This window comes from Equus quagga, chromosome 13 (genome assembly GCF_021613505.1).
Source record: "Equus quagga isolate Etosha38 chromosome 13, UCLA_HA_Equagga_1.0, whole genome shotgun sequence".
Taxonomy (NCBI): Eukaryota; Metazoa; Chordata; class Mammalia; order Perissodactyla; family Equidae; genus Equus; species Equus quagga.
The window spans coordinates 90,944,713-90,967,379 of record NC_060279.1 but is presented as its reverse complement, the minus strand read 5'-3'; the positions used below and the strand labels follow the sequence as shown (position 1 = coordinate 90,967,379).

General features: G+C 58.7%; 2 protein-coding genes across 8 annotated transcripts; one reads left to right on the top strand and one right to left on the bottom strand.

Annotated features, from left to right (window-relative positions):
* Positions 1 to 4,478: 4,478 nt before the first annotated feature.
* Positions 4,479 to 17,853, bottom strand: MEIS3 (Meis homeobox 3). Of its 7 annotated transcripts, none has more exons than XM_046680338.1 (13): positions 17,721 to 17,853; positions 16,105 to 16,286; positions 15,740 to 15,899; positions 15,592 to 15,642; positions 14,659 to 14,709; positions 14,353 to 14,502; positions 12,341 to 12,452; positions 12,021 to 12,169; positions 11,040 to 11,185; positions 10,800 to 10,858; positions 10,610 to 10,693; positions 10,187 to 10,256; positions 4,479 to 5,563 (listed from the first exon to the last, which is right to left on the bottom strand). In XM_046680338.1, the coding sequence occupies exons 1-12, from the start codon at positions 17,730 to 17,732 to the stop codon at positions 10,207 to 10,209; spliced, it is 1,206 nt and encodes a 401-aa protein (XP_046536294.1). In that variant the 5' UTR covers positions 17,733 to 17,853; the 3' UTR covers positions 4,479 to 5,563; positions 10,187 to 10,206. The 7 variants fall into 7 exon arrangements, with proteins under 7 accessions (XP_046536294.1, XP_046536298.1, XP_046536296.1 ...); XM_046680339.1 differs by lacking the exon at positions 4,479 to 5,563 and adding an exon at positions 7,655 to 8,107 and having other exon boundaries at positions 14,353 to 14,451; XM_046680336.1 differs by lacking the exon at positions 4,479 to 5,563 and adding an exon at positions 7,656 to 8,107.
* Positions 16,311 to 19,349, top strand: LOC124249404 (basic proline-rich protein-like). Its single transcript, XM_046680335.1, has 2 exons — positions 16,311 to 18,930; positions 19,120 to 19,349. Exons 1-2 carry the CDS (start codon positions 17,664 to 17,666, stop codon positions 19,197 to 19,199), a joined length of 1,347 nt encoding a protein of 448 aa, XP_046536291.1. The 5' UTR covers positions 16,311 to 17,663; the 3' UTR covers positions 19,200 to 19,349.
* Positions 19,350 to 22,667: the final 3,318 nt, after the last annotated feature.

Here is a 22,667-nt window from a genome sequence, read left to right as displayed (position 1 = left end):
ATTTGGCTTGGTTCCAGTTACAATGCCGCGAGCACACGGCTCCTGGCTTTTGGTGAACACGCGTGTGCGTTTCTGGGGAGTAGGACTCCAGCGGTGGGTCTGCCGGGTCGTAGGGCATGCGTGGGTCCAGTTTTAGTAGATTCTTTAAAATCGTATTCTGAAGTCATCTTACCAGTTGGTGCTCCCACCGGCAACGTATGAGAGCTCCGGCTGTGCCATATCTGACTGGGTATTGTTGGTATTTTTCATTTTAACCATTCTAGTGGCATTTATTGCAATTTTAATTACATTTCCCTGATGACTACTTTTATCAAGTATCTTCTCATGGGTTTATTAACCATTTGTTTATCTCCTTCTTGTAGTTTATATTAAATATTTTCCCTCTTATAAAGGGATTGTTTTCTAATTGATTTGAAAGTTATTTATATAATAACTATATAACTTATAAAATATATATTTCTTTAAATATAAATATATTTGTCAAATATATGTATTGTGAATATTTTCTTTGTCTGTACTTGCCTTTTCATTTTCTTAACAGTGTCTTCTGCAGAGCAGAAGGTTTCAATTTTGATGAAATCCAGTTCATCATTTTCTTTTATTATTTGTACTTTTAAATTATTTTTAGTTCTTGTTTTTATTTTATTTTTAATAATTATTAATTTATTTTATTTTTATATGTGCACTTATTTTTATCTTATTTGTATTTATTACTTACTAATTTGTTATTTTTGAATTTTTATTTTTATTATTTTTTGTTATTTGTACTTTTTGCGTGAAACCTGAGAAATCATTGCCTACCCCCAAGGTTGTGAAGTTTTTCTCCTAGAAGTTTTATAGTTTTAGACTTCTCCTTTACGTCCAGTTAGTTTCTGTGATAACGTGAGTTAAGAGTCAAGGTTCGTCTTTCCACGTGTGGGGTCAGTTGTTCCAGCTCCGTTGTTGTGGACACTGTCATCCCCCCTTTGAATTAATTGGAAGCCTTTATTGAAGATCAACGGACCCCGTCCTCGTGGGCCTATTTCTCGGCTTTACCCCATCCAGCTGTCGGTTGAAGCTCGTCCCTCTGCCACGTTGTCCCGATCGCAGTAGCATCACGGTATGTCAACGTCCGGCGGCGTAAATCCTACAACTTTCTTCTTTGTCAAAACAGTTCATTCTAAGTCCTGTGCGTTTCCATACGCATTTTAGGACCAGTTTGTAATTTCTCCAGAAGCCTGCCGGGATGTGAGCTGGGGTTGTCCTGACTCTGCAGCTGTTTAGGGAGAACGGACGCGGTGACATTTGAACCACAGTGAGTGATCCAAGGCTGCCCGTCCATGAACATGATATATCGCTCCCTCTAAAACGAGGCTTCCAGGGCTGCTGTAACTCCTCTCGGCGGCGTTCAGAGTGTCCGCTGGGCAGATCTGGCACAGCCACAGAGGGAGCCGGCGGCCTATGTTCACCAGCCCCTGGTGCTGGTCGTCGCTGCACCAGAGAACCTCAGGGCTGGGGTGGGCAGGGAGAAAGCGTCCTCCTCAATTTCTACATCTGTTTTCCTGCCCATGAGTGGAGATGATACCCGTGCCCAGCTGATCCATGTACTCAGAACAGTGCTTAGCACATAACAGGTGCTCAGCAAACAGCCGCTACGATTGCCCCCAAAGCAAGGAGGAAGGTAACCAAGGTGTGCTCGTCAGTCCCCTGTGTGTGACATCAGAGAGAAACAGGGCCAGTTCCCAAGTCATAAATCTGAGGACAGATCTAGACTTTTCTTCCCCCTTACCTGCCACATCCAATCAATCTCCAAGCCTTGTCCTTTGTGCGTCCTTCTTCTTTTTTGGTGAGGAAGAGTGGCCCTGAGCTAGCATCTGTGCCAATCTTCCTCCATTTTGTATGCAGGATGCCACCACAACATGGCTTGATGAGCGATGTGTAGGTCTGCGCCTGGGATCTGAACCTGCGAAGCCCAGACCGTGGAACCCTGACCACTAAGCCACCAGCCTGGCCCCACTTCCTCCTTTTTTTTTTTTTCTTTTTAAATCCATCTATTTTTTTGTGGACCATCACTCCATCATTGGGATCACCTGCAATGGACCAGAATCATTCAGTTTGCTGATCACCACTCAACACACCCGGGGTCGTCTCCAGGCTTTGGCAGAAACGAACTTCTTCGTATCTACACCCTTGGGCCCCTGTGGCGTCCTTATATCACGTCCTCACCTCCCGCTCTCCTCCCCTCCTCCCTGTCAGCCTCTGCCCCCCTCCTCCCACTGCCACTGCTCTGGTCAAGGTCAGTGGTGACCTCCATTCTTCTGTCCTCATCTCAGGAGTATCCAACGCTGATGGCTCACTCCTTTTCCTCTAAACCCCATTTCCACCCCCAACCCCAAAGGAACCACGTTCTCTGAGGGACCCAGTTGCGTGTTGCCATTTTACCCGCCTGCCATGAGCTGTTGGGGACAGCACATGGACCATCTTTAGGTGACATAGTAGTTTGATGGCGCCCTCATCTCTATAGAGCGGCTCTGTTCTGGATATTGTTTCCTTGCTCACCTTCCTAAGAAGTTCTTGACCCCCCCCCCCCCTCCCGTGTGCCTGCCCTGACCCGGCTCCTCCCCGCCTCCCCGTGCCTGTTTCCCACGGCTGCCATAACAAAGGACCACGGAATAGGTGACTCAGAATGACAGAAACATATTCTCCCACACTTCTGGAGGCCAGAAGTTCCAAATCAAGGTGGCGGCAGGGCCGTGCACCCCGTGAAACCTGCAGGGGTCCCTCCTGGCCTCGTCTGGCTTCCGGCGCTCTGCTGGCCATCTGCGTTCCTTGGCTTGTGGCTGCATCGCTCCAGTCCTCCGTCTCTGCATGGCTGTCTTCTCCCTCTCTGCGTGTCTCTCTGTGCCCAAATGTCCCCTATTTGTAAGGACACAGTCATATCGGGTTAGACTGCACCCTGTGAGCTCATCTTAACTTGAACATCTGCCGAGACCTTATTTCCAAATCAGGTCATGTTCACAGGCGCTGGAACTAGGACTCCAGACTACCTCTCTGGGGGACACAGCTCAACCCACCACACCCCCTCTAAAGCCCCCTCCACATGGCCGCCCGAGGGCAGAGCACACACCCGACCCAGTCCTTTCTCTGCTCAAAATCCTTCCAAGACAGAATACTATTCAGCCATGAAAAGGAACGAAGCACCAATCCAGGCTACAACATGGAAGAGCATCGAAAACACCACGCTGAGCAAAAGAAGCCAGACACAAAGGACCATAAATTTATGTGAAATGTCCAGAACAGGCAAATTTGTCCAGCCAGAAAGGGGACGGGTGGTTGCCCAGGGTTGGGGGTTGTGGGCAATGTGGAGTGACTAAGAAGTCGAAGGTGTCTTTTTGGGGTGATGAAAACGTTCCCCAGTAGGTTGTGGCGAGAGATGCGCGACTCTGTGAATATAGGACAGCCACCGAACTGAACCGTTTGAATGAGTGCATTTGATGGTATGTGAATGACATCTCAATGAAGCTTCCAAAAAACCAAAAACCCCTTCCCTGGGTCCCCAGCGCCCTCTGGAGGGAGCCCAGCTCATCGCCTGCCACATTCTGAGGCTTCCGGGCCGGATGACCCAGGGTCACACGGTCCCCAACACGTCATTCACAAGACGCCACGCAGCCACGCACAGCGAGACACTGCCACCGGCACACAGAGTCTGGGGACACCCAGATCTGGCTGTGACAGACACAGGCTCGCACAGAGACATGCGACCTAGACCGGGCACCGTGGGACAGACACAGCCGCCCTCGGAGACACACACGCCCCCTTCAGGAACAGTCTCGGCTGAGGACACAGTCCTGGGGGTGCCCTCCCCCCGGTGGCACGTGGACCCCAGTGCTGAGTCCACCCTCGCCATAGCCACATGACGGTCACACACACACACACACACACACACACACACGGAGCCGAGACCGCCTGGCCCTGCCCGTCCGCCCCACACAGCCCACCTCACAGACCCATCAGGGTGCCCACCTCCTCGGGGCGCAGCCAGCTCAGCGACGCCCACCCCCTGCACAGGTGGCCTTGGAATGGGGTCCAGCCCCTGGTTCCTCACCCAGGGGCGTGGAGGAGGTATTTTTAGTTACAATTAACCTCCAGCCCAATTTCCCTCCTCGCGGGTGGCACAGCCAATCGGTTTCATTAGAGAAGATTAAGGGGGAGGCATTCGCAGGCCCCCAGAAAGGTGGGGGTGGGGGCAAGGAGCTGCCCCTCCCCCACCCCGTGTCCCCCATCCCCCTCTCCAGGCCAGGCAGGGGCTGCGGGAACCCTGAACCCTTGAGGCAGACCTCCGGCCTGGGCCCCGCCCCGCCCCGCCTCCATAGCCCTCCCCACCACCCGCCTTCAAAGGAGGGCTGTCGGAAGTCCTTCCAGCTGTCTATCCCTCATCCATCCCACTTCAGTCCTGGGGGGTTTGGGGAGAGAGAAACACTGACCATAGTCCCCAAATCCATATCTAACCCAGAAAATAGTTCGCGTTAGGCCCTTTAAAAATCATAGCACCTTCGAATTATATTTTTTAAAAATGACAGGAGGAGTGTCTAGCGCGCAAGCTTCTGAGACCCACGCGCGGCAGCTGTGTGACCCCGGGCGAGCGATCTGCCTCTCTGGGCCTTGGTTTCCTCCTCCGGGAAGTGGGGAGCGTGATGGTCCCCCCGTCTGAGGCTCAGCGGTGGGGTTGACCCGGTCGGTGGGTGTCAAGCTCCTAGAACGGGGCCTGGCACAGAGCACGCCGCAGAGGAAGGGGACGCAGGTGGAAGGGTGGCAGGCCCACCCCCGCCCGACCCGGCTCTACTTTTTTATGACCCGCGTCATCTTCTTGCAGGCTACAGGAGCGCTCAGGTGATGGGGTCCACTGTGGACGTCAGTCCCCGTGGGCAGAGGTCTTGATTGCGACGTGCAGGGACCCGCAGAGAGGGCGGGCCCAGGGAATGCAGCCGCCTGAATGAATGAGTGACAAGGGGGCGGGGCGAACAGGTAACCGCGCGAATCCCAGGGAGGCGGCGTCGGGGCCACAAGTGAGGGTCACAAGGGGGCTGCCTTGGTTTGGCTGCTGCTGGTCTTTGCAGACGCGACCTCTGAGCCAGGAAGGGTGTCCCAGGCAGGGGGAGCAGCCAGGACAGAGGCCCCGGAGGGGACCGGCCCGGGCAGTCTCCACCAAGGTCGGAGCCTAAGCCTCGAGAATCGCACGGAGCTCGGTGGAGTCTGGGAACAACGAGCAGGGCGGGCGGACCCTGGAGGCAGCAGCAGCTGACGGTCCTGGAGGGATGTTTGATGACGGCCACCTCGTCCGGGGACCAAGGCCTCGTGGTGAGTGGCAGAGCGGGGACTTGAACCCAGGCCGGTCGGGCTGGAGTCTGGGTCGTGACCTCCCTGCTGTCCGGCCTGTCCATCTGTGGGCCGCACACGAGTGTTTCCGAGGGTAGCTCCGGGTGACCCTTTCTGGAACTTTGCTGGGTCGCTGGCAATGCCGCCTGCTTGAGCGTGTGTGTCGGCCTCTGCCACGTCCTGTGGGCGCTCTCCCCGGGTGTGACGTCTGCGAGTGTGCAAGCATCAGCACGTGTGAGCAGGAGTGAGGACAGACACGCCCATCTGAGTGTGCGCTTTGTATGACCATGTATGAGCAAGTGTGAGTGTGAACATGTGTACGTATGTGTGAGAATATATTTGTGATTATGTGCGAGTGTGAATGTGTGAGCATAAGTGTGTGACTACGTGTGATGCGTGAGCACGTGTCTGTGTGCAAATGTGAGTGTGAAAACATGTGTGTGCGTGGCTTCTCTGTGGCTCTTCCCAGAGTTTCCCAGTGTGTGTGTGTGTTTGTGTGTGTGTGTTTCCGTGTCTGTGTGTGGCTGTGTTTCTTTGCGTGTTTCTGAGGGCGAGTCTATCTTAGTGTGTGTCCCGTGTGTGTCTGTTCTTCTCTGTGTGTGTGTTGGGGTGTCTGGTTGTGCGTATTTCTTTTTCTTTTCTTTCTCTTTTTTTTTGAGGAAGATTAGCTCTGAGCTAACATCTGCCAATCCTCCTCTTTTTGCTGAGGAAGACTGGCCCTGAGCTAACATCTGTGCCCATCTTCCTCTACTTTATACGTGGGACGCCTACCACAGCATGGCGCGCTAAGCGGTGCCATGTCCGCACCCGGGATCTGAACCAGTGAACCCTGGGCCGCTGAAGCAGAATGTGCAAACTTAACCGCTGCGCCACTGGGCCGGCCCCTGGTTGTGCGTATTTCTAAGCGTAAGCGTGAATCTGGGCACCAGCTGGATCTAGCATCTCACTCTGTATTGTCTCTGTGTGAGTCTCTTAGCCCGGGCTCCCCTGGGTGGGGCTCAGGGCATACACCTCTCGTGGCGCCCCCACATCCACCACGACACACGCAGGTGCCCAGGGGCCTCGAACACAGAGCAGACATGAGCATGACCAGGGTGGGGCCGCCCTGAGAGGTGTGTCATCTCTGCACCATGTCCCCGTACAGATTGAAGGAGGGGCAGGGAAGGGCCTGGGGGCACCCAGGAGAGGGGCTGAGCGGCAGTGGGGGATGGGAAGAAGCAAAGACCCCGGAGAGAGCCGGAAACCGGAAGAGATGGAGACAGAGACACACAGTGAGAGGAACAGGACTAGAGAGAGACCCCACTCTGCCTTCTCGGTCTCCCTGGGGGAGGCAGGTCTGGGAAGCTGAGGACCCCAGGGGCCCGGTCAGCCCATCAGGGTCTCCAGGTACAGATGGTGACTTCTGCCTGGGCCTGAGCGGGCCCCGTCCTCACACGGCCCCTGCAACACCGCCATCAATTGGCACAGCTGTCCTATGAGCAGGGATTGCCTCTCTCCCCACATTCCAGAGATGGATGCTGATGCCCCAGAGAGGGGAAGCACCCTGCTCAAGGAAGCACAGCAGGTGGTAGGATTTGAACCCACGTCCGTCATGGCAAGGTTGGTCAGTGCCCCGCCTCCCCGTCTCCCAGGGGACAGATGGAGAAAGGAATCTGAACCACAGCATGGGAGATCGATGCAAAAACGGCCACACTCCTCCATCCTTCCATGTGCCCACATCTCTCCCAGTGTGAGTTTGCAGCCCCGTGAGGGGTGGGGTCTGTTTCTGCTCCCTGGAATCTGGGCTTGCCTGGCCACTTCTGGTGGCCGGAGAATGCAGCAGAGAAAACCACGTGCCAGATCCGAGCTGGGGTCTCAGGAGGCCCCCGGCCAGAGTCCAACCAGCTCTCTATGTGAGCAAACCAGACAGCCCTTGGGGCGATGCCACCACGCGGCCCAGTCGCTCCTGTGGCCCCTGCCACCAGCCAGCCAACCGCTGGGAGCAGAGGCCCCTTGGTGACCGGTCGCTGCCCACGGATACACAAGAGGACCCTGTTGAAACCACCAGAACTGCCCAGCTGGGTCTAGAATAAAACACCAACCTGCAGAATAATGAGCTAAAAATACTCGGCCTTTGGAGCCGCAAAATTTGGGGGTGTTTGTTCCACAGCGATAGCTAACCGATACACACAGAGCCCGCGGAGATGGCAGGATAAAGAGCATCAATGGTTCTCATCAGGAGTGACGCATGAGCCTCACTCTGATGAGGATCTGAGACTTGGAAGAGACACAAGAATTCAGAGGGGTGGCTTTTTGTTTTTAAGACTTTATCGTTAAAAACAAAGTAGAAGACATCAGAGAAGGGAGGTAGGCGGAGAGGGGAGGGGGGCGGGCTGGGGGATGAAGGGAACGTCTCCAAAATGTAGGGTCCAGGTGAACCCCCGTCCCTCATGGCCCAGCCCACCTCCAATCCCTTCCTTGTCCTGGAGGCGGTGGGACCCCCAGCCACCATCTTCCGAAGACTCGGGCCCAGGATCTCAGCTCGGGTTCTGGGCGGAGGTGAGGGCAGAAGTGGGGCGCAGGGCCTGGAGGCCTTGTCTTTGTCCTTGAGAGGCCCTCGAGGGGGCGCTCAGGCCCCCCGTGTCCCGGCGGGGCCCCAGGGAGGTAGGCGTTGAGTGAGGGGGCCGGAGGAGGTGGGGGTCCTGAAGCCAGAGGGCCAAGCGGGGACCAGAACCAGGTGTGAGCCTGGTGGTGGTGGTCCGGAGGCTGGGGTCTGTGGAGGGGGCAGGAGAGGCTGAGTCAGGAGCGGGGGAGGGGGTCTGGCCCCACCGGCCCCACAGCGAGAGGGACGCAGGGAGACAGAGGAACAGAGAGACAGAAGCAGAAGAGCAATGGAGGGGGGAGAGAGACAGACTGAGATGAGAAAGAGACAAGGAGACGTCGAGACCAAGAGAGCCTTAGAGAAAGACAAGGAGAGAGAGACAGAGGGGGACAGAGGAAGAAACATCCAGGGAATCAGAGACGAAGACGTGGAAAGAGAAAGAACGAGGCAGAGAGACAGGCAGAACAGAGAGACAAGGGGCAAAAGTCAAGGGCAGGAGAGAGAAGTGGGGGACCTCCATCCTCTTGATCTCAGAGGTCCCCCGACACTCAGACCAGGCCACACCTGTCCATGATTCATCAGGGCAGAGCTGAGACCCCCCAAAGGCCTGCCAGGCTCTGAACACACCCAGCCATCTCTCCTTCTCAGGCTTAGGCCTCCAGTGCCCTCCAGGCCTCAGCCCTCCCAGGTCTCCACTCTCATCTCGCAGCCCTTCTGCTGGCCCTGAATTCCCCACTCACCCACCGACTCACTAGCCTCAGCTCAGCGCAACCCTTCCTCCCTCTCATGTGTGTGTGGAGGGGCTGGCTCACAGCCATGAAGTTGCTAAGTGCGCTGGGCCTTTGCACATGCTGTTCCTTCTTTTCCTGCATCACTCCTCCTGTTAGCCTGGTCTCAGCTCTAAAGTCCCCTCCTCCAGGCAACCCTCCCTGAATCCTCCAGGCTGGGTCAGATGGCCCCTCCTCCAGGAAATCCTCTCTGAACCCTCCAGCCTGAGTGTGATCCCCACCCCCCCCAAGGTCCCTCCAGTTCCTGGGTCCCCTCATCCTGGTCCTGAGCACTCTGGGTTGTCACTGTCTGGGGACAGGTCTGTCTTTCCCACTGAATTATGAGTCCCATGAGGACAGGGCTGGAGCTGTCATGGTCACTGTGGTGTCCCCAGCATCACTCAGCACAGGGCTGGGCACAGAGGAGTTCAGACAATGTGTACTCAATGAATGAATAGATGCTAAACTAAGGAGTCTGGACTTTATTCAGAGGGCACTAGGGAGCCACAGAAGAGTTTTAATCCAGGAAAGAGTCAAGATCTGATCTGTGCTTTAGAAACTCCAGGCTGCTCATCAACCCTGGGACTTTGCACATGCTGTTCCCTATGCTTTTCTGAGCTCAATGAACCAAGATAAGTGACCTCTTCTCTCTGAGCCTTAGTATTCTCATCTGCATAATGAAAATAATAATAATCTTTCCCTCTTGGGATTCTTGTGAAGGCTAAATGAGAAGATGTTCTAAAGTCTTAAGACCTGGGAGAGTAAAAGAATGCACCTACTACCTTGCCCCCGACTTTTACCCAGTGGACTCCTATTCATCCTTCAGTGCCCCACCCAGAGGACGCTTCCTCTACAAAGTCTTCCCTGACATCTCAGGGATAGCTGATGACTCCCTCCTTTGAGCAAGCTGTGTTTTATTGTTTCATCTGCTGCACTGGATTGTCATTGATTTCTGATGTCCACTTCCTCAGAAGCCCAGAACCTTCTCAAGAGCTGGATTCTACCTGAGGCATGTAAGGGCATGGAGTGAGGGTTCAATATATGTTTGGAGATGTAAGTAATGTATGGGTGGGTGGATGGATGGGTGGGTAGGTAGGTGGGGGAATGCATGGCTAATCTGACAAGTGGGTGGACACGTGGACAGATGGATCAATGCCGGGGAGGGTGGATGGTGGGTAGGTCGGTGGATAGATGAATGAATGAATGAGTGAGTGAATGCATGGTTGGATGGATGGTGAGTGGATGGATGTTTGGTGGATGGTGGGTAGGTGGGTGGACAGATGAAATATATGGATGGGTGAGTGAGTTGATGGATGGATGGATGGATGAATGAATCATCTTCCCGTCCAGCCCCGGAGAGCCCTCAGTTCGGAGACACAGGCTGACCCTGCTCTGGCTGGGCCCACTATTGGAGTCCAGAAGTCTTACGAAGGTTTGAAGTCACACAACCTCCAACCCAGTCCCCACAGACATTCACACTCACACTTCTCTTGAGTCCAGCGTCTATAGATAATGCCACTCTCCTTCTAAGTTCAAACTCATCCCCATTGACCCTGGAAGACAAAACGGGAGTGTTACTGGCCTTCACCAGACACCCGCACATGACCCTAAGTCCTTCCCGCCCCTTCCTTCCCCAGGGGATCCCTCTACCCAGACAGACTGAGTCATTGTTTAAGAGGGTGCTGGTCCTTTAAGGAAAAGTGGAGCCTTCAGAGGAGTGGGCGGAGCCTGGAGGAAGCGAACCCAGTGAGGACCTGGAAATCTGCATTTGCATCTCCAGCTCCTCTGTTACACAAATAAGTTACTGTATTATTCATGAACTTAATCTCACAAGGTGGGGCATCTGTGTTTCCAGGAGGGGCCTGGCGTGCTGAGGGTGGGGCCTCGTTAGGGGGTGGGGTCTTACCTGGCGGCCTCACAGTCATGTGTGGCTGAGTCTCCGTGTAGCCCCCTACGGGCTGGCCCTCTGGGCTGAAGGCTGCACCCTGCCCTGCGAGGGGGTTTGAGGGGTGCAGGCTGAGCCCCAGGATGCCCGGGTCCCGTTTTGACACTCCCGCAGGAGCAGTAGGGCCTCTCTGCCCGCCTTCTCCCTGTACCTGTGCGGTTGGATTGATCGATCATGGGTTGCACGATGCGTCTCCGGGCGTTAATGAACCTGGGAGGGTCGTGGAAACGGAGGAGGGTGTCAAGAGGGAGCAAGAGGGAGGCAGGGCGGAGCACACACAGACGGAGAGCGAGCCGGGAGGAGAGGACGGAGGCGGAGAGGCTGCGAGGGGCGGCGGCGCCTCCTTCAGCACCGCGGACAGCGCCCGGCCTCCCCGCCCGGGGGCGCTCACCAGTTGTTGACTTGCAGAATCGTGAGCCCCGTGTCCTGCGCCAGCTGTTTCTTCTGCTCCTCCGAGGGGTACGGGTGCTGTGACCACCAGCGAGAGTCACCCTGCCTGCCGGGCCGCCATCCGATCCCCAAGGCCTGGCCTGTCATCTGAGAGCCAGCGCGTCTGTGCTCCCCGGGGACCCAGTGGAGGGAAGCGGAGCCCAGCTCCAGGCAATTACACCCGTGGGCTCCCTGCCTCTTCCAGCAATTAGAGACTAATTGGCCAGCTCTCATTAGGGAGACTGAGCTTGGGGAGGGGGCTCCATCGCCCAGAAAGGAGGCAAAGCCAGCACTGGCCCTCTGAGTCCCCGTCAGGGTCCCTGCACACGTCTCTCGCCGTCCCAGTCTCTCTCTCTCTGTGGCTCTCTCTCTGACTTCCTCTCTCTCCCTCTGTCCCTGTCTCTGTGTCTTTGTCCCTCTGTGACCCAGTCTCTCCCTGTGTCTGTCTTGCTCTGATTCAGTCCGCCCCATCTCCCTCCACCTCTTTGTTTCAGCCTCTCCCTGTCTCTCTTTATCCGTCTCTCCCCAGGAGGCAGTGTGGTGCAGTGGTTAGGGCCCACCCTGCCTGCATCTGAACCCACTTTTGGCTGTGGGTCCTCTGGGCTTCCATCTCCTCATCTGCAGAATGGAGCTAACCACACCCCCGCTCCCGCAGGGCATGTCTGGCTGGATGGTGGATGATTGACGGCTAGGTGAATAGATGGGCGGATGGGTGGGGGAGTGGGCGGATGGGTTGGGGGAGGACCTTAGCGGCACCTGGAGCACAGGCAGCACTCAGGGATGTTCGCATGTTAGTCCCCATAGCCTTGAGATTCTCCCTCCATATTTCTCCCCTGCCTCAGTCTCCCATCTCTGGGGCTCTCTTGAGGCCCCAGTCTCTGGGTGGCCGCCCTTCTCCACCCCCCTGGATGCCCGCCCACACCCAGGGGCCCGGGGCACTCACCGAGAGGTGCTGGAACAGCCAGGCTCTCATGATGTTGGTGGCCACCTTGGGGAAGATGCCCCGCTTCTTGTTCCGACGCCGCTCCTGGTCCAGCTCCTCGTCCTCTCCCCCAGAACTGGGAGAGGCCACGCTTGTGTCCAGTCCGTCTCCTGAGTGGGGAGAGGCACGCTGTGTTTGTGGACAGTGAGGGTGGGCACCCAGGGGGACCAGAACCCTCCTCCAAGACACCACTTCACACCTCTCTGGAAGTCCTACTTGCTGTCTAACTTCAATCCTCAGACCGACTCCCACATTTCCCCTCCACTTCCCAAGCATCTCACCTTGGTCACTAGAGTTGTCCCCACTCTGGGAGGCCAGGCCACCACTGGATGGACCCGGGGTCCCCAAATGTACAGACCCACTGTCCTCATGGTCTCTAATCCATGTGTTAGTCTGGAAAACAAGAGTTGGAAGTCAGCGCCAAGGCATGGGGTACAATATAACACGGGGGCTAAGATCACGGCTCTGGAGCTGGGACTCCTGGGTATAAAGCCTGTCCCTGCCTCTTTCCTGGCTGTGTGAGCTTGAGCAAGTCGCTTCACCTCTCTGTGCCTCAGTTTCCTCAACTGAAAAATGGAAGACCCCCACTTCAGAGTATGGTAAGGACTCCATCAGTTAATTTAAGTAAAGACACACAGTAATCGCTCCACAAAGATGAGCTCATACAGATGGACAGCACCTTATCTGAAATCCTTGGGGGCCAGTGTTTCAGAAGTCAGACCTTTTCACATTTTCAGACAGTAAATCAGTGCACACACCGTGTACTTCATAACACGCCCCGTAGGGTGCGGGGCATAACCTCGCCGTCAAACTCATTAACATTTCTGCAGCCAAACGGATGAATATTTAACTAAGTGGAATAAATAAAGGCTATAAATAGCCTCTCATTAGTTCAGGGCAGCTTTTGCTGCCAAATGAGTTTGCACAAAACTTACAGGGATGCAAACTCCACAATTTTCAGTTTTCAGAGATTTGCGTCGGGTTGGGGGGGGGGTGTCTCAGAATTGCAGACCACAGGGTCTGGGGCTGTTTTTCCTTTATCCAAACTCCGACACACTTTGAGGAAGTTGACAATGCGGCGGAGTCACCCTCTGCCCCAGCTCTGTGTTGCTGGAGGAGACCGACCCACAGAGACGGCATTGAGACCGCTTGGCCGATTACCCTCAGGTTCGGTTCCATTGCCGGCAGGCAGATTGCGTGCAGAGTGGGGTGGAAACAGCCACCCACTATTTCTGAGCCCCGGGAACCCCACCTGCCCTGCTGATCGCCCCAGACCCTGCCCACTGCTTCGCAGTCCCTCCCCACACGGCCCAGTGTGGGTGCATCGTCCGTCCCTGTATCACTGGGGCTCAGCCCAAGACGCCGCGGCTCAGAGCGGTTTCCTCCAGGCTCATACGTGTGCGTGGAATTGTGCGTGAGTGCCCTGGGGAGGGCGTGCGTGCCAACTGCAGCATCGCCCGGTCTGAAGGCTTTCGAGTGCGGCTCTAACTGCCACCTGTAGCTCTTGTCATGCTGGATCCGATCGGATGCTACGGGTCAGCATCCACGTCGGCCCCCCTGATGCTGGCCTGAGCCTGTCGTGTGGCATGTAAGTGTGCGTGTGTCTATGTCTGTGCCCGAGAGGGCGAGGCTGTCCACGGAAAGGAGGTGGCCGAGGCGTGGTTGTTCCCTGGTCGAAGCCGAGACACGCGGCCGTGTTGGAACGTGGCTGTGTCACCCTCTAAGACGGCCAGGTGGCTGGATCTGACTATGGGGAGGCCGAGTTTTTCTAAGTGTGTGGCTGTAATTCGAGGGGCTGGTTGTCCTATGCGAGACAGTGTGTGGGCCCCTGATTCCTACACAAGCAGGCGCGCGGCTCCGTGACTGTATCGGGGTGGGCGATGGCCCTGGGGGCATCTATTGGACGCCGCGTGAAGACACACACACTCCAGAATGGCAGTGTCCTAATCAGGCCGTGCGGTCTGTGATGCTGTCATGCGGCTGGGATGTGTGTGTGAGGAGGGGGTGTATGTTATCGCTGGTTGTGAGCGAGAACGGCCTTAACCGTGCAGCTGCGTGCGAACCTGCGTGGGTGTGGCCGAGTCTGTGGGTGGTGTCTGCAGCTGTTGGTGTGTGTGTCTGTGTGTGTGTGCTGTCGTCCGGCTGTATCCCTGTCTGTGTGGCTGCCACGGAGCTAGTGCAGGCCCCGCGGTCGGAGGCTCTGTGGCGGGTGTGTGCCCTCACGCTGCAGCCCAGCCGCCCGGGGAACGGCTTTGGTCGCAGGGTGAGGTCTGGGGCCCCCTCCTGGGCCCACCTGATCCGGGAGGCTGGGGCAGGAGGCCGGGTAGTCCTCGAGGTCCTCCCTGCAGCCGCCGTCCCGATCCTCGATGACCAGGTCGATGGGCATCTTTCCCTTGAGGCAGGTGATGTAGCGATGACAGAAGTTGTCGCACAGGTCGTGGACCTGAGGGGGCACCGGGGTACTGGGGGGGCCGCCCGGGGGGCCAGGGCTGGGGCGTACAGGGAGCGGGGTGGTACTCTGCCCCAACTCTGGGGAAGGGGGTGAGAGAGGGAGGGGTGGGGGGCGGGTGACGGGTGAGGGGAAGTTAGAAGCACTCACCTTCTCCAGCTCCAGCAGGTGGAACCGGAGCACCTGGATGGCCTGGATCATCTGCAAAGAGAGACAGGAAGAGCAGAGGAGGCGAGAGAGGGAGGGCCGGGGGAGAGAGAGACGGGGAGGAGGAGGAGGAGGAGGAGGAGAAAGCAGAGAAGCGGAGAGACAGAGAAACAGAAGGAGTGAGATGGAATAAGACAGACAAAGCAACAGAGAAAGAGAGAAACCAGCAATCGAGACGGAGACTCAGAGTTAAGGGAACAGAGAGTGTTAGATTGAGAGTCGGAGACAAAGAGAAGCAAGAGGCGCAGGAGACAGAAAAGGGTCCATCACAGGGGGAGGAGGAGGCCGAGGCGTCCTTAATTAGGACAACAGCCACCCTTTGCCTGTAAACTACATTTCCCAGAGTCCTTTGCCAGAGGGCTCAGCCAATAGGAAGCCCTGGTGGGAGCTTGGAAACAAAAGGAAAGGAGAAGCAGGGGTATTTCTCCCTCTCGCTCTCCCTCTCCTCCCCCTTCTCTTTCTCTCTCTTCTCTCCTCATGTTGGCGTGGGCTCTGTTCTCCCGACTGAGTGGTGTATCGAGTCCCCTCGTGAGCCAGGCCCTGTTCTAAGCTCTGGATGCTGGTGAACTCATGAACTACTCACAACGGCCCTACAGGATAGACACGACTACAGGCTACACTTTACAGATGAGGAAACTGAGGCACAGGGAGATGGGGCTACCCGCCCTGGTTCACAGCGCTAGCAAGTGGCAGAGCCGGGATTTGAACTCAGGCCACGGGTCCTGTCCTCAAGCTCCTGGCTACCCTGCATTGCAAATGGGCAGCGATCATCCGTATTGGAGAAGGGGGTCAGGCTCCCCCAGTCAGCCCCAGGGCTGCGGAGGGCGCGACAGGACAGCCCTCGGAGGAGGGGGGTGGGGAGGGCCCGGGTCTCACCAGATTGTCCAGCTCCGGGTTGGAGGAGAAGAGGGGCCTCTCGGAGCGGACCTGGGAGGAAGAGAGAGGCCAGGGAGGGCACTGGGAGGCTCCCTCCCGCCCCTCATCGCCGGCTCGCCCGGCGCACGCCTGATGAGGGGTTGCACACCTGCTTGGCAAAAGCGGCAATGTCCTCATTGAAGGAGTCGGAGGAGCAGACGTCGCCGCCCGGGGGCGTGCCCAGCCCAGCCCCGGCCACGTCACGAGGTGAGCACGTGGCCAGTTCACATTTCTCAAAGACCAGGGCCAGCAGGGGGAAGAGCGGGTGTCTGGCAGGGGGCAGGAGAGGAGAGATCTCCTTAGGGGAGGGCAGGGGTCCACGAAGCTCAGAGCAACTGGGAGGGCACAGGAGGCCCAGGGGGAGGAGATGGCGAGACAGAGATGGAGCGAGATAGAGTCCGAGAGAGAGAAACAGACGCAGAGAGACAGAGAAAGAGAGTGGGAGAGAGGCCCACATCCGGAGACCCCACTCACCCATAGATCTCGTCCTTCTCTCTCTTCAGGCCATCACTGTCCAAGCCCAGGGGAGGGGGCTGAGGAGGCCGGTGGGGGCCGTAGGGCCCCGGGGCTCTCGGTGCTGTGGGCACTGCCTCCGAGAAGCCAGCCAGGGCTGCAGTGCCATCCACGATGCCTGGGTAGTGAGGCAGCTCATCGTACTGGGGGGGGAGAGGCGAGAGGGAGAGAGCCCCAAGGAGGCGTCAGTGCCTCCAAGAAACCTCCCGATCTGGGGACCCAGGAGATGCCCCCTCTCTGCCTGGGGACCCGCCTTTCCGTTCCCCAGGTGTCCAAGGCCTGCCTCCTGATGGCCCCGATGTCCACGGAGCTGTTGGGTGGGACCGAGGGCCCTGTCTCTCAGCCTTCTCTTGGGCCCCTGGACGGTGACAAACGTCCCGTCAGAGATCCCTGATGGGAGGGCAGGCGGGTCCCAGGAGAGAGACTGAGCAGGTCGGGGAGCTGAGGGTCAGGGTCGGGGTCAGGGATGGGTGGGCGGGTAACGACCAGCTCCTCACAGAGTGAGGAGGGCAGACAGGAGCGGAGAGAGAGGGAAATGCTGAGAGAGATGGGGAGACAGGCAAAGAGAGAAAAGATGGGAGAGAAAGAGAGAAACACAGAGACAGAGGCAGACAGAGAGAGGGACGCTCCTTACAGACCTTTCCCATGAAAACAGCGCATCGTCCACACACACGTCCCCACAGTTCAAGCATGCACATCCGAGTGGGTCTGAAGAACCTGTCACACCCCATCACCACGTGAACCCACCGCACACACACAGCCAAAGGTCAGGCGCAGGAATGAAGGAAGGAGTGAGAGAGTGAATGAATGAATGAGGCTGTCAGCACAGTGCCTGGCACACATCCCATAAACACTTGTTGAAGGACAGTGTGACCCCACACAGCCACACAAACCCGCTGTGCAAACGGCCCCACAGAGAAACCACGAGCCCCCAGGCGGCCGAGATTTCTGCGTCCCGTCACCACAGAGGCAAGGGCCCCGGGGAGGCCGGAGGGACCTTTAAATCACCAGGCCAAACCCTGGCGTGGAGACGAAGGAGCTGAGGCCCCACCAGGCACAGGGACCGGGGAAGGAGGAGCAGAGGTCCGTGCCGGGGTTCCCCTGCATGTGTCTCCTTCTCTCCGCCCTTCGCTCACTATTCTCTGAACTTCTCCGAGCCCTGAAGTTGGATCCAGCTGCTCCCATGTGCTGGGGTCTTCCCACCCAGCGTGTTTGCGCACCCTCCACCCTCAAAGGGGCAGACTCAGCTCCTCACCCATCACCTGAGCTCGCCCATCCCCAGGACGGTCAAGGAGAGAAGCCCTCGGCCCTGCCTGGTGAGACCCACCTCTCCCAGCACTGTCCCCACCCCTGACCTTCGGAGGGACTTGGAACAAAAGTGGACCAGGGAGAAGAGATTAGGGAGGGGAGAAAAGGGAGGAGGGGTAGGATAGAGGGCCTGAGATGGAGGGGGAGACAGGGACGGAGAGGTGGGGGGCAGAGAAAGAGATGGGGGGGTAGGGCAGGCTGAGCTGGGGAAGATGGAGCGGGAGATGTGGAGACGGGCCGGCGCGCAGGGTGCCCGCCCTCAGACCTACCCTCCGGGCCATGGGCTGAAGCCGGCGGCCGCTCCCGGGTCCCTCCAGGGCCTGGCCGGCGGGGAGGGCGCAGCCAGGGGCAGCGGCCCGGGTGGCCGATGGGGCCGACGCCAGGGGGTGGGGCAGGAGGCTGGGTGCCCGGCTCCCCCACCCCCCCCACGGCCGTCAGCGGCCGGCGCCGGGCGGGGAGCAGGCTGCGCGCATGGACCCCCAGCGCCCGGCCCCGCGGGGGTCACGGCCAGGGGCGCATGCCGGCCAGCGGGGGCGCGAGGCGGGGGAGGGTCGCCCGAGGCCCCCTCCCCGGGGCGCCCAGTCCCTGCGCGGGTCCTGGGAGGACGGAACCAGCCCGAGACAGACACGCAGCCCGAGACAGACAGTCCGCCCGCGGGCCGGGGGCGGGGTGGGGCGCGCGGGCCGGCGTCGGCGGGCCCGAGGGATGCTGGCGGCTCGTCTCCTCTCCCCTCTCCCGGTCTCTCCCTCTCTCTGTGGTCACATCCGGAAGTTCCACCGCGGAGATGCTTAACCCGCTGTCCGCCGGCGGCGCGAGCGGGCGGGGCGGGCGGGTCCCCAGCCCCCTCTCCTCCCCTCCCCCCGCCCCATCCCCCCGCCGGGGGCGCAGCGGCTTCCCGGGGCCGCGTTGTATCGCAGTCTCCCCGGGGCTCGGCTCCCTCAGCCCCTACCCACCCTGCCGCCCTCTCTCCGGGTCAACCCCCACCCTCCGGCTCCGGGGCGCCCCGGCCTCCCCCCTCCTCGGCCGCCACAGGTCTCTGCCCCTCTCCCCCTCCTTGCTCTCCGCCCTTCCCGTCTCCGTCTCTCCATCTCCCCGCTTCCCTCTTGTTTCCACGGCTTCAAGTCTCTCCATTCCCTTCTCTCTTTGTCTCTCGGTCTCTCTCTGCCATCTCTGCGCGTCTCCGTCTCTCCCTGCCCCCCACGCTCGCGCAGGCCCTCCCACCTCTCCCCACCCCCCTCCTTCTCTGTTCTCTCTCTCTCTCCGTCTCTCTGACGCTGAGACAGAATCCGAGGAGAGAACTGGAGGCTGGAAGCAGCCAAACCCCATATTTTAGTTTCCCTTCTGGCTCTGGCCCCCCGAACTTCCCTCCCCTGGGAGACAAGGACACGCGTGCGCCTGTGTCTGGAGCCATCGGGGTGTGCGCGCGCGAGGGTGTGTTTGCAGGAGTGACTGTGTGCGTTGTTCCGGCCTCTAAATATGGTGAGTATTGGGGGCGGGGGGTATGTGTGTGTGTGTCTGCCCGAGTCTGGACATACAATATCTGGGCCTCGGACATCAGCGTGTCTGCACGTGTGTGTGTGTGTGTGTGTGTGTGTGTGTGCGCGCGCGCGCGCCTGGAGGTCTCTCTCTCTCTCCCTCCGCCCACTTTCGGCCTCTGCCTTTTGGAAGGTTCTCAGCCTGGAATTCGCTCCACTGTCCTGGGAGTTGGTGGAATCTCCAGAATCGAGGAGGAACGAGGCGCCCGGTGACGCCTCCGCTGGAGCGCGCGCAGGTCCACGGTTTCCTCGGAGGAGCCTGGGACCCACCCAGCCTTTGACGCTGGCGCTCTCATGAGGTCAAGGGAAGATGTCTGCGGTGAACATTTGTTGAGCACCTACTGTGTGCTGCGTGGTGTTCTGGAGATAGAGCAGAGAACAAAAGACAAGCTTCCTGGCCTCCTGGAGCCCATATTCTGTTGGGGATGGGGTGAGGGAGAGAGAATAGTTCAGGAAGTAAAGGTCTAAGTGTAAAATACTGCCTGGAGGTGGCAGGTGCTCTGAAACAAAGCAGAATGAGGACAGGGGATGATGTAAGCTGGACAGGGGAGGCCTCAGAGGAGGTGACATCTGAGCAGAGGCCGGAGGAAGGGGAGGGAGGGAGTCATGCAGACATCTGGGGGAAGATCCTTCCAGGCAGGGGAGCCACAGGTGCAAAGGCCCTGGGGCAGGAATGTGAACAGTGAGGCCAGCAAGGGGGAGAGGAGAGAGACCCCTGGGATTTGTTCTGTCCCTGGCTTTTCCTACATTAGGGGTCTTTCTTTTCTGGTGTCCTCTGATTCCTGAGGGGCTGTGCCAGTGGGTGTCAAGAGACCCGTGAACTCCCTAAATTACATGGCAAATTGTGGGCTTGGCGCTTATGGTTCTTTCCCCCCACCCCCCACGGAGATGGCCCATAGTTTTCATTCCTTTTGTCACAAAAGGTTACTTGACCCCCCCCAAAAATGACCAACCATCGCTACAGAGGGACGGCACCAAAGAGAAATGAGATCGGTCCGGCGAGAAGGGGACAGAAAGAGGGGAGAGGACAAAGACCCAGAGGGAGGACAGACAGAGATGGAGGGGGACAGAGACCCAGAGAGGAGGACAGAGATCCAGGCTGAGTGGGGGCCGGGAGCATGGTGGCACTCCTGCCGGCCCTCCCAGGATGTGTTCACGACTCATAAGCAGCCCCGGCTTTTCCTCAGCTGCCTCCTGCTTCGCCTTCGTCCTCTCAAAGTGAAACAAAACTGTGCAGGCCCGGGGCCGGGGCGCCCGCTGGGCCTACAGCACGAGGGACTGCGGTTAGACTGGCAGCAGCACTTCCAGCAGGAGGGGCGAGTGGAGGCTGTGGGGGAGGGCCAGCCTGGTGGCCCTGGTCCTTCCCATCTGGGCTCTGCTTCACCTCCAGGTCACCCCCTCTTCTCCTTGTCTCTGCCTCTGCCTCCCCCTGCCTCTGCCTCCCCCTGCCTCTGTCTCCCCCTGCCTCTGTCTCTCTCTGCCTCCATCTCTCCCTGGCTCTCACACCCTCACTCTCTGTGTCTCACCCAGGAGCTCTGTCTCTCTCTGGTCCCTTCTCTCCCTCTGTCCCTGACTCTTGACCTCTGACTCCCCTGGACACCCCCCTCCCTGGCCGCCGCTGGGTCTCCTCCGGGAATCTGGGGGCTGGACCCACCTCAGACTGACCCTTCCCCATCTGCTCGATGGGCAATGGGCTTGGGTGGGGGGTGATGGGGAGGCGGTTAAACCAGAGGGTGCTGGGACCCAGGGGGCCTTGGCTGAGTCTGGGGTCCCCGTGCCAGTGGGCGCTCCCGCCCCCACTCTCCCCGTCCCCAACCCCCAACACTCACACTCAACTATCTGCAGGTGATGCTGGCCCTTTAAGGAAGGCAGAGGGGAGGGGGCCGGGAGAGCCTTAATCACTGTCACACACCCCCCCCCCCCCCCCCCCCCTCGCCGCCCCCAGAGAGGGGTTTTGGAGCAGAAAATTAATTTAAATCACTTTTTAATTAAAGATGCCAAGCTCTTCTGTCGTCGCCCTCAGCTGAGGTTCAGGGTAGGGAAGCCGGGGGTCTGGGCCCCCAGCCCTGATTTGGGTCTCGGGGGGTGTGCTGAGGTCCCCGGGCCTTCGCGGCTTCTGAAAGCAGGATGTGTGGCCTGAGGTGACCGTCCTGGGGGGGCAGGTGGGCAGAGGGAAGGAGGTGACTGGGCCGTGACCTCGTGGTGGTCCCAGGGAGGCCCGTGAGGGGGTGTGACTCGGGGAATGGCCAAAAGGGAGGGGCGGAAAGAGACACGGAGAGATGAAGGAAATGGGGTAGACAGAGTCAGAGGGAGAGAGAGATGGGAGGAGAGAGAGACAGAGAGAGAGAGAGACAGAGAGATGGACAAAAAGAGAAAGAGACAGAGAGATGGACAGAGAGAGGGAGAGACACAGAGAGAGACAGAGATATGGGGGGAGAGAGAAAGCGGGATGGGGGGCGGGAGGCACAGAGACTCGAGGCGTTTCTTCCAGTCGTTTCTCCCCTTGCTCTGAGCCCAGAAGGACCCTCCGCCGCCCAGACGAGGAGGGGCCTGCGCTCCGCGGCATCAATCTTTTTAATTACAGAGGAGCGAGCTGCTGGGCTGGGGACGACCCACCGGGGTGTCTGGAGAGAAACCGATGGAGAAGGCAAGGGACCGGAGGCCGGAGACGGGGAGGAGGTCGCGGGCCTTCTGTCCATCACACACGCCCCGTCCCCTCTCTCTCTGGCCTCAGGCCTCCTTAGCCATCTCCCTCAGATGGTCCTGGCCCCTGGGACCCTCGTGCCCTGGGGGGAGGGAGAAGGTGGGGTCCAGGCCTCGGTCTTGCTGGCTGTCCCCACGTGGCTGCCTGCACGAGGGCGCGGTTTGGGCCCCCTGGCGTATCTGGTGGCGTCTGACCCTCTGGCCTCTGTGTGGCACGGACCCCGCAGGACCCCCGCCGGGAGGGGCACCCTCCAGCCCCATCGTACGGGGGCCCCCGGGCCTGGCCCAGCCCCTTGAGCTCTCCAGCCTAGGTCAGGGGACCTGCCGGGTCTCCCCAACACGGTTTCCCAGACCGGCTGCCGACCCCCAGCGCCCGCTCACCAGGCAGCCGCCGTCCCCAGGGACGCCCCAGGGATCCCCAGGATCTGCTCTCAGAGCCGCGGGAGCCGAGAGAGTGAGCTAGGAGCTGCTCAGACCCCTCCTGCCTTCTTTCTTGGTCTTTCTGCCAGCTCTGCCTCAGTTTCCCTCTTCGTCATCAGCTGTCTGCTTGTCTCTTGGTCTCTGCCCCTCGTCCCTCACCCTTAGAGTCTCTCCAGGGATCTGTATCTCTGCCCGGAGCGGGGGGAAGAAGGGGTCTCTGTGAGGGCCCCCTGTGTCTCTGTCTGTCTTGGGGATGTGTGTGTCTGTCTGTCTTGTGTGTCTATCCCTCCATCTTTTTCTCTGGATGATTCTCAGTGTCTCTGTTTCCATCTCCCTCTCTCTCTCCCTCTCCCTGCCCCCCAACTCCACCTTTGGGGACCCCCATCTCCCGGCCTTTGTGTCCCCCATCTCTCTCCTCTCTCCGTCCCCGTCCCCGGGTTCCAATCTTCCTGTTTTGCTCCCCGCCCCGCTGCCCGGCCTCGAGGAGCCGCATGGCCCCCCCCCCCGAGTCCCCACTGCTTCCCCCGCCTGGCCTGGCTCCAGGAGGACGGAACGTGT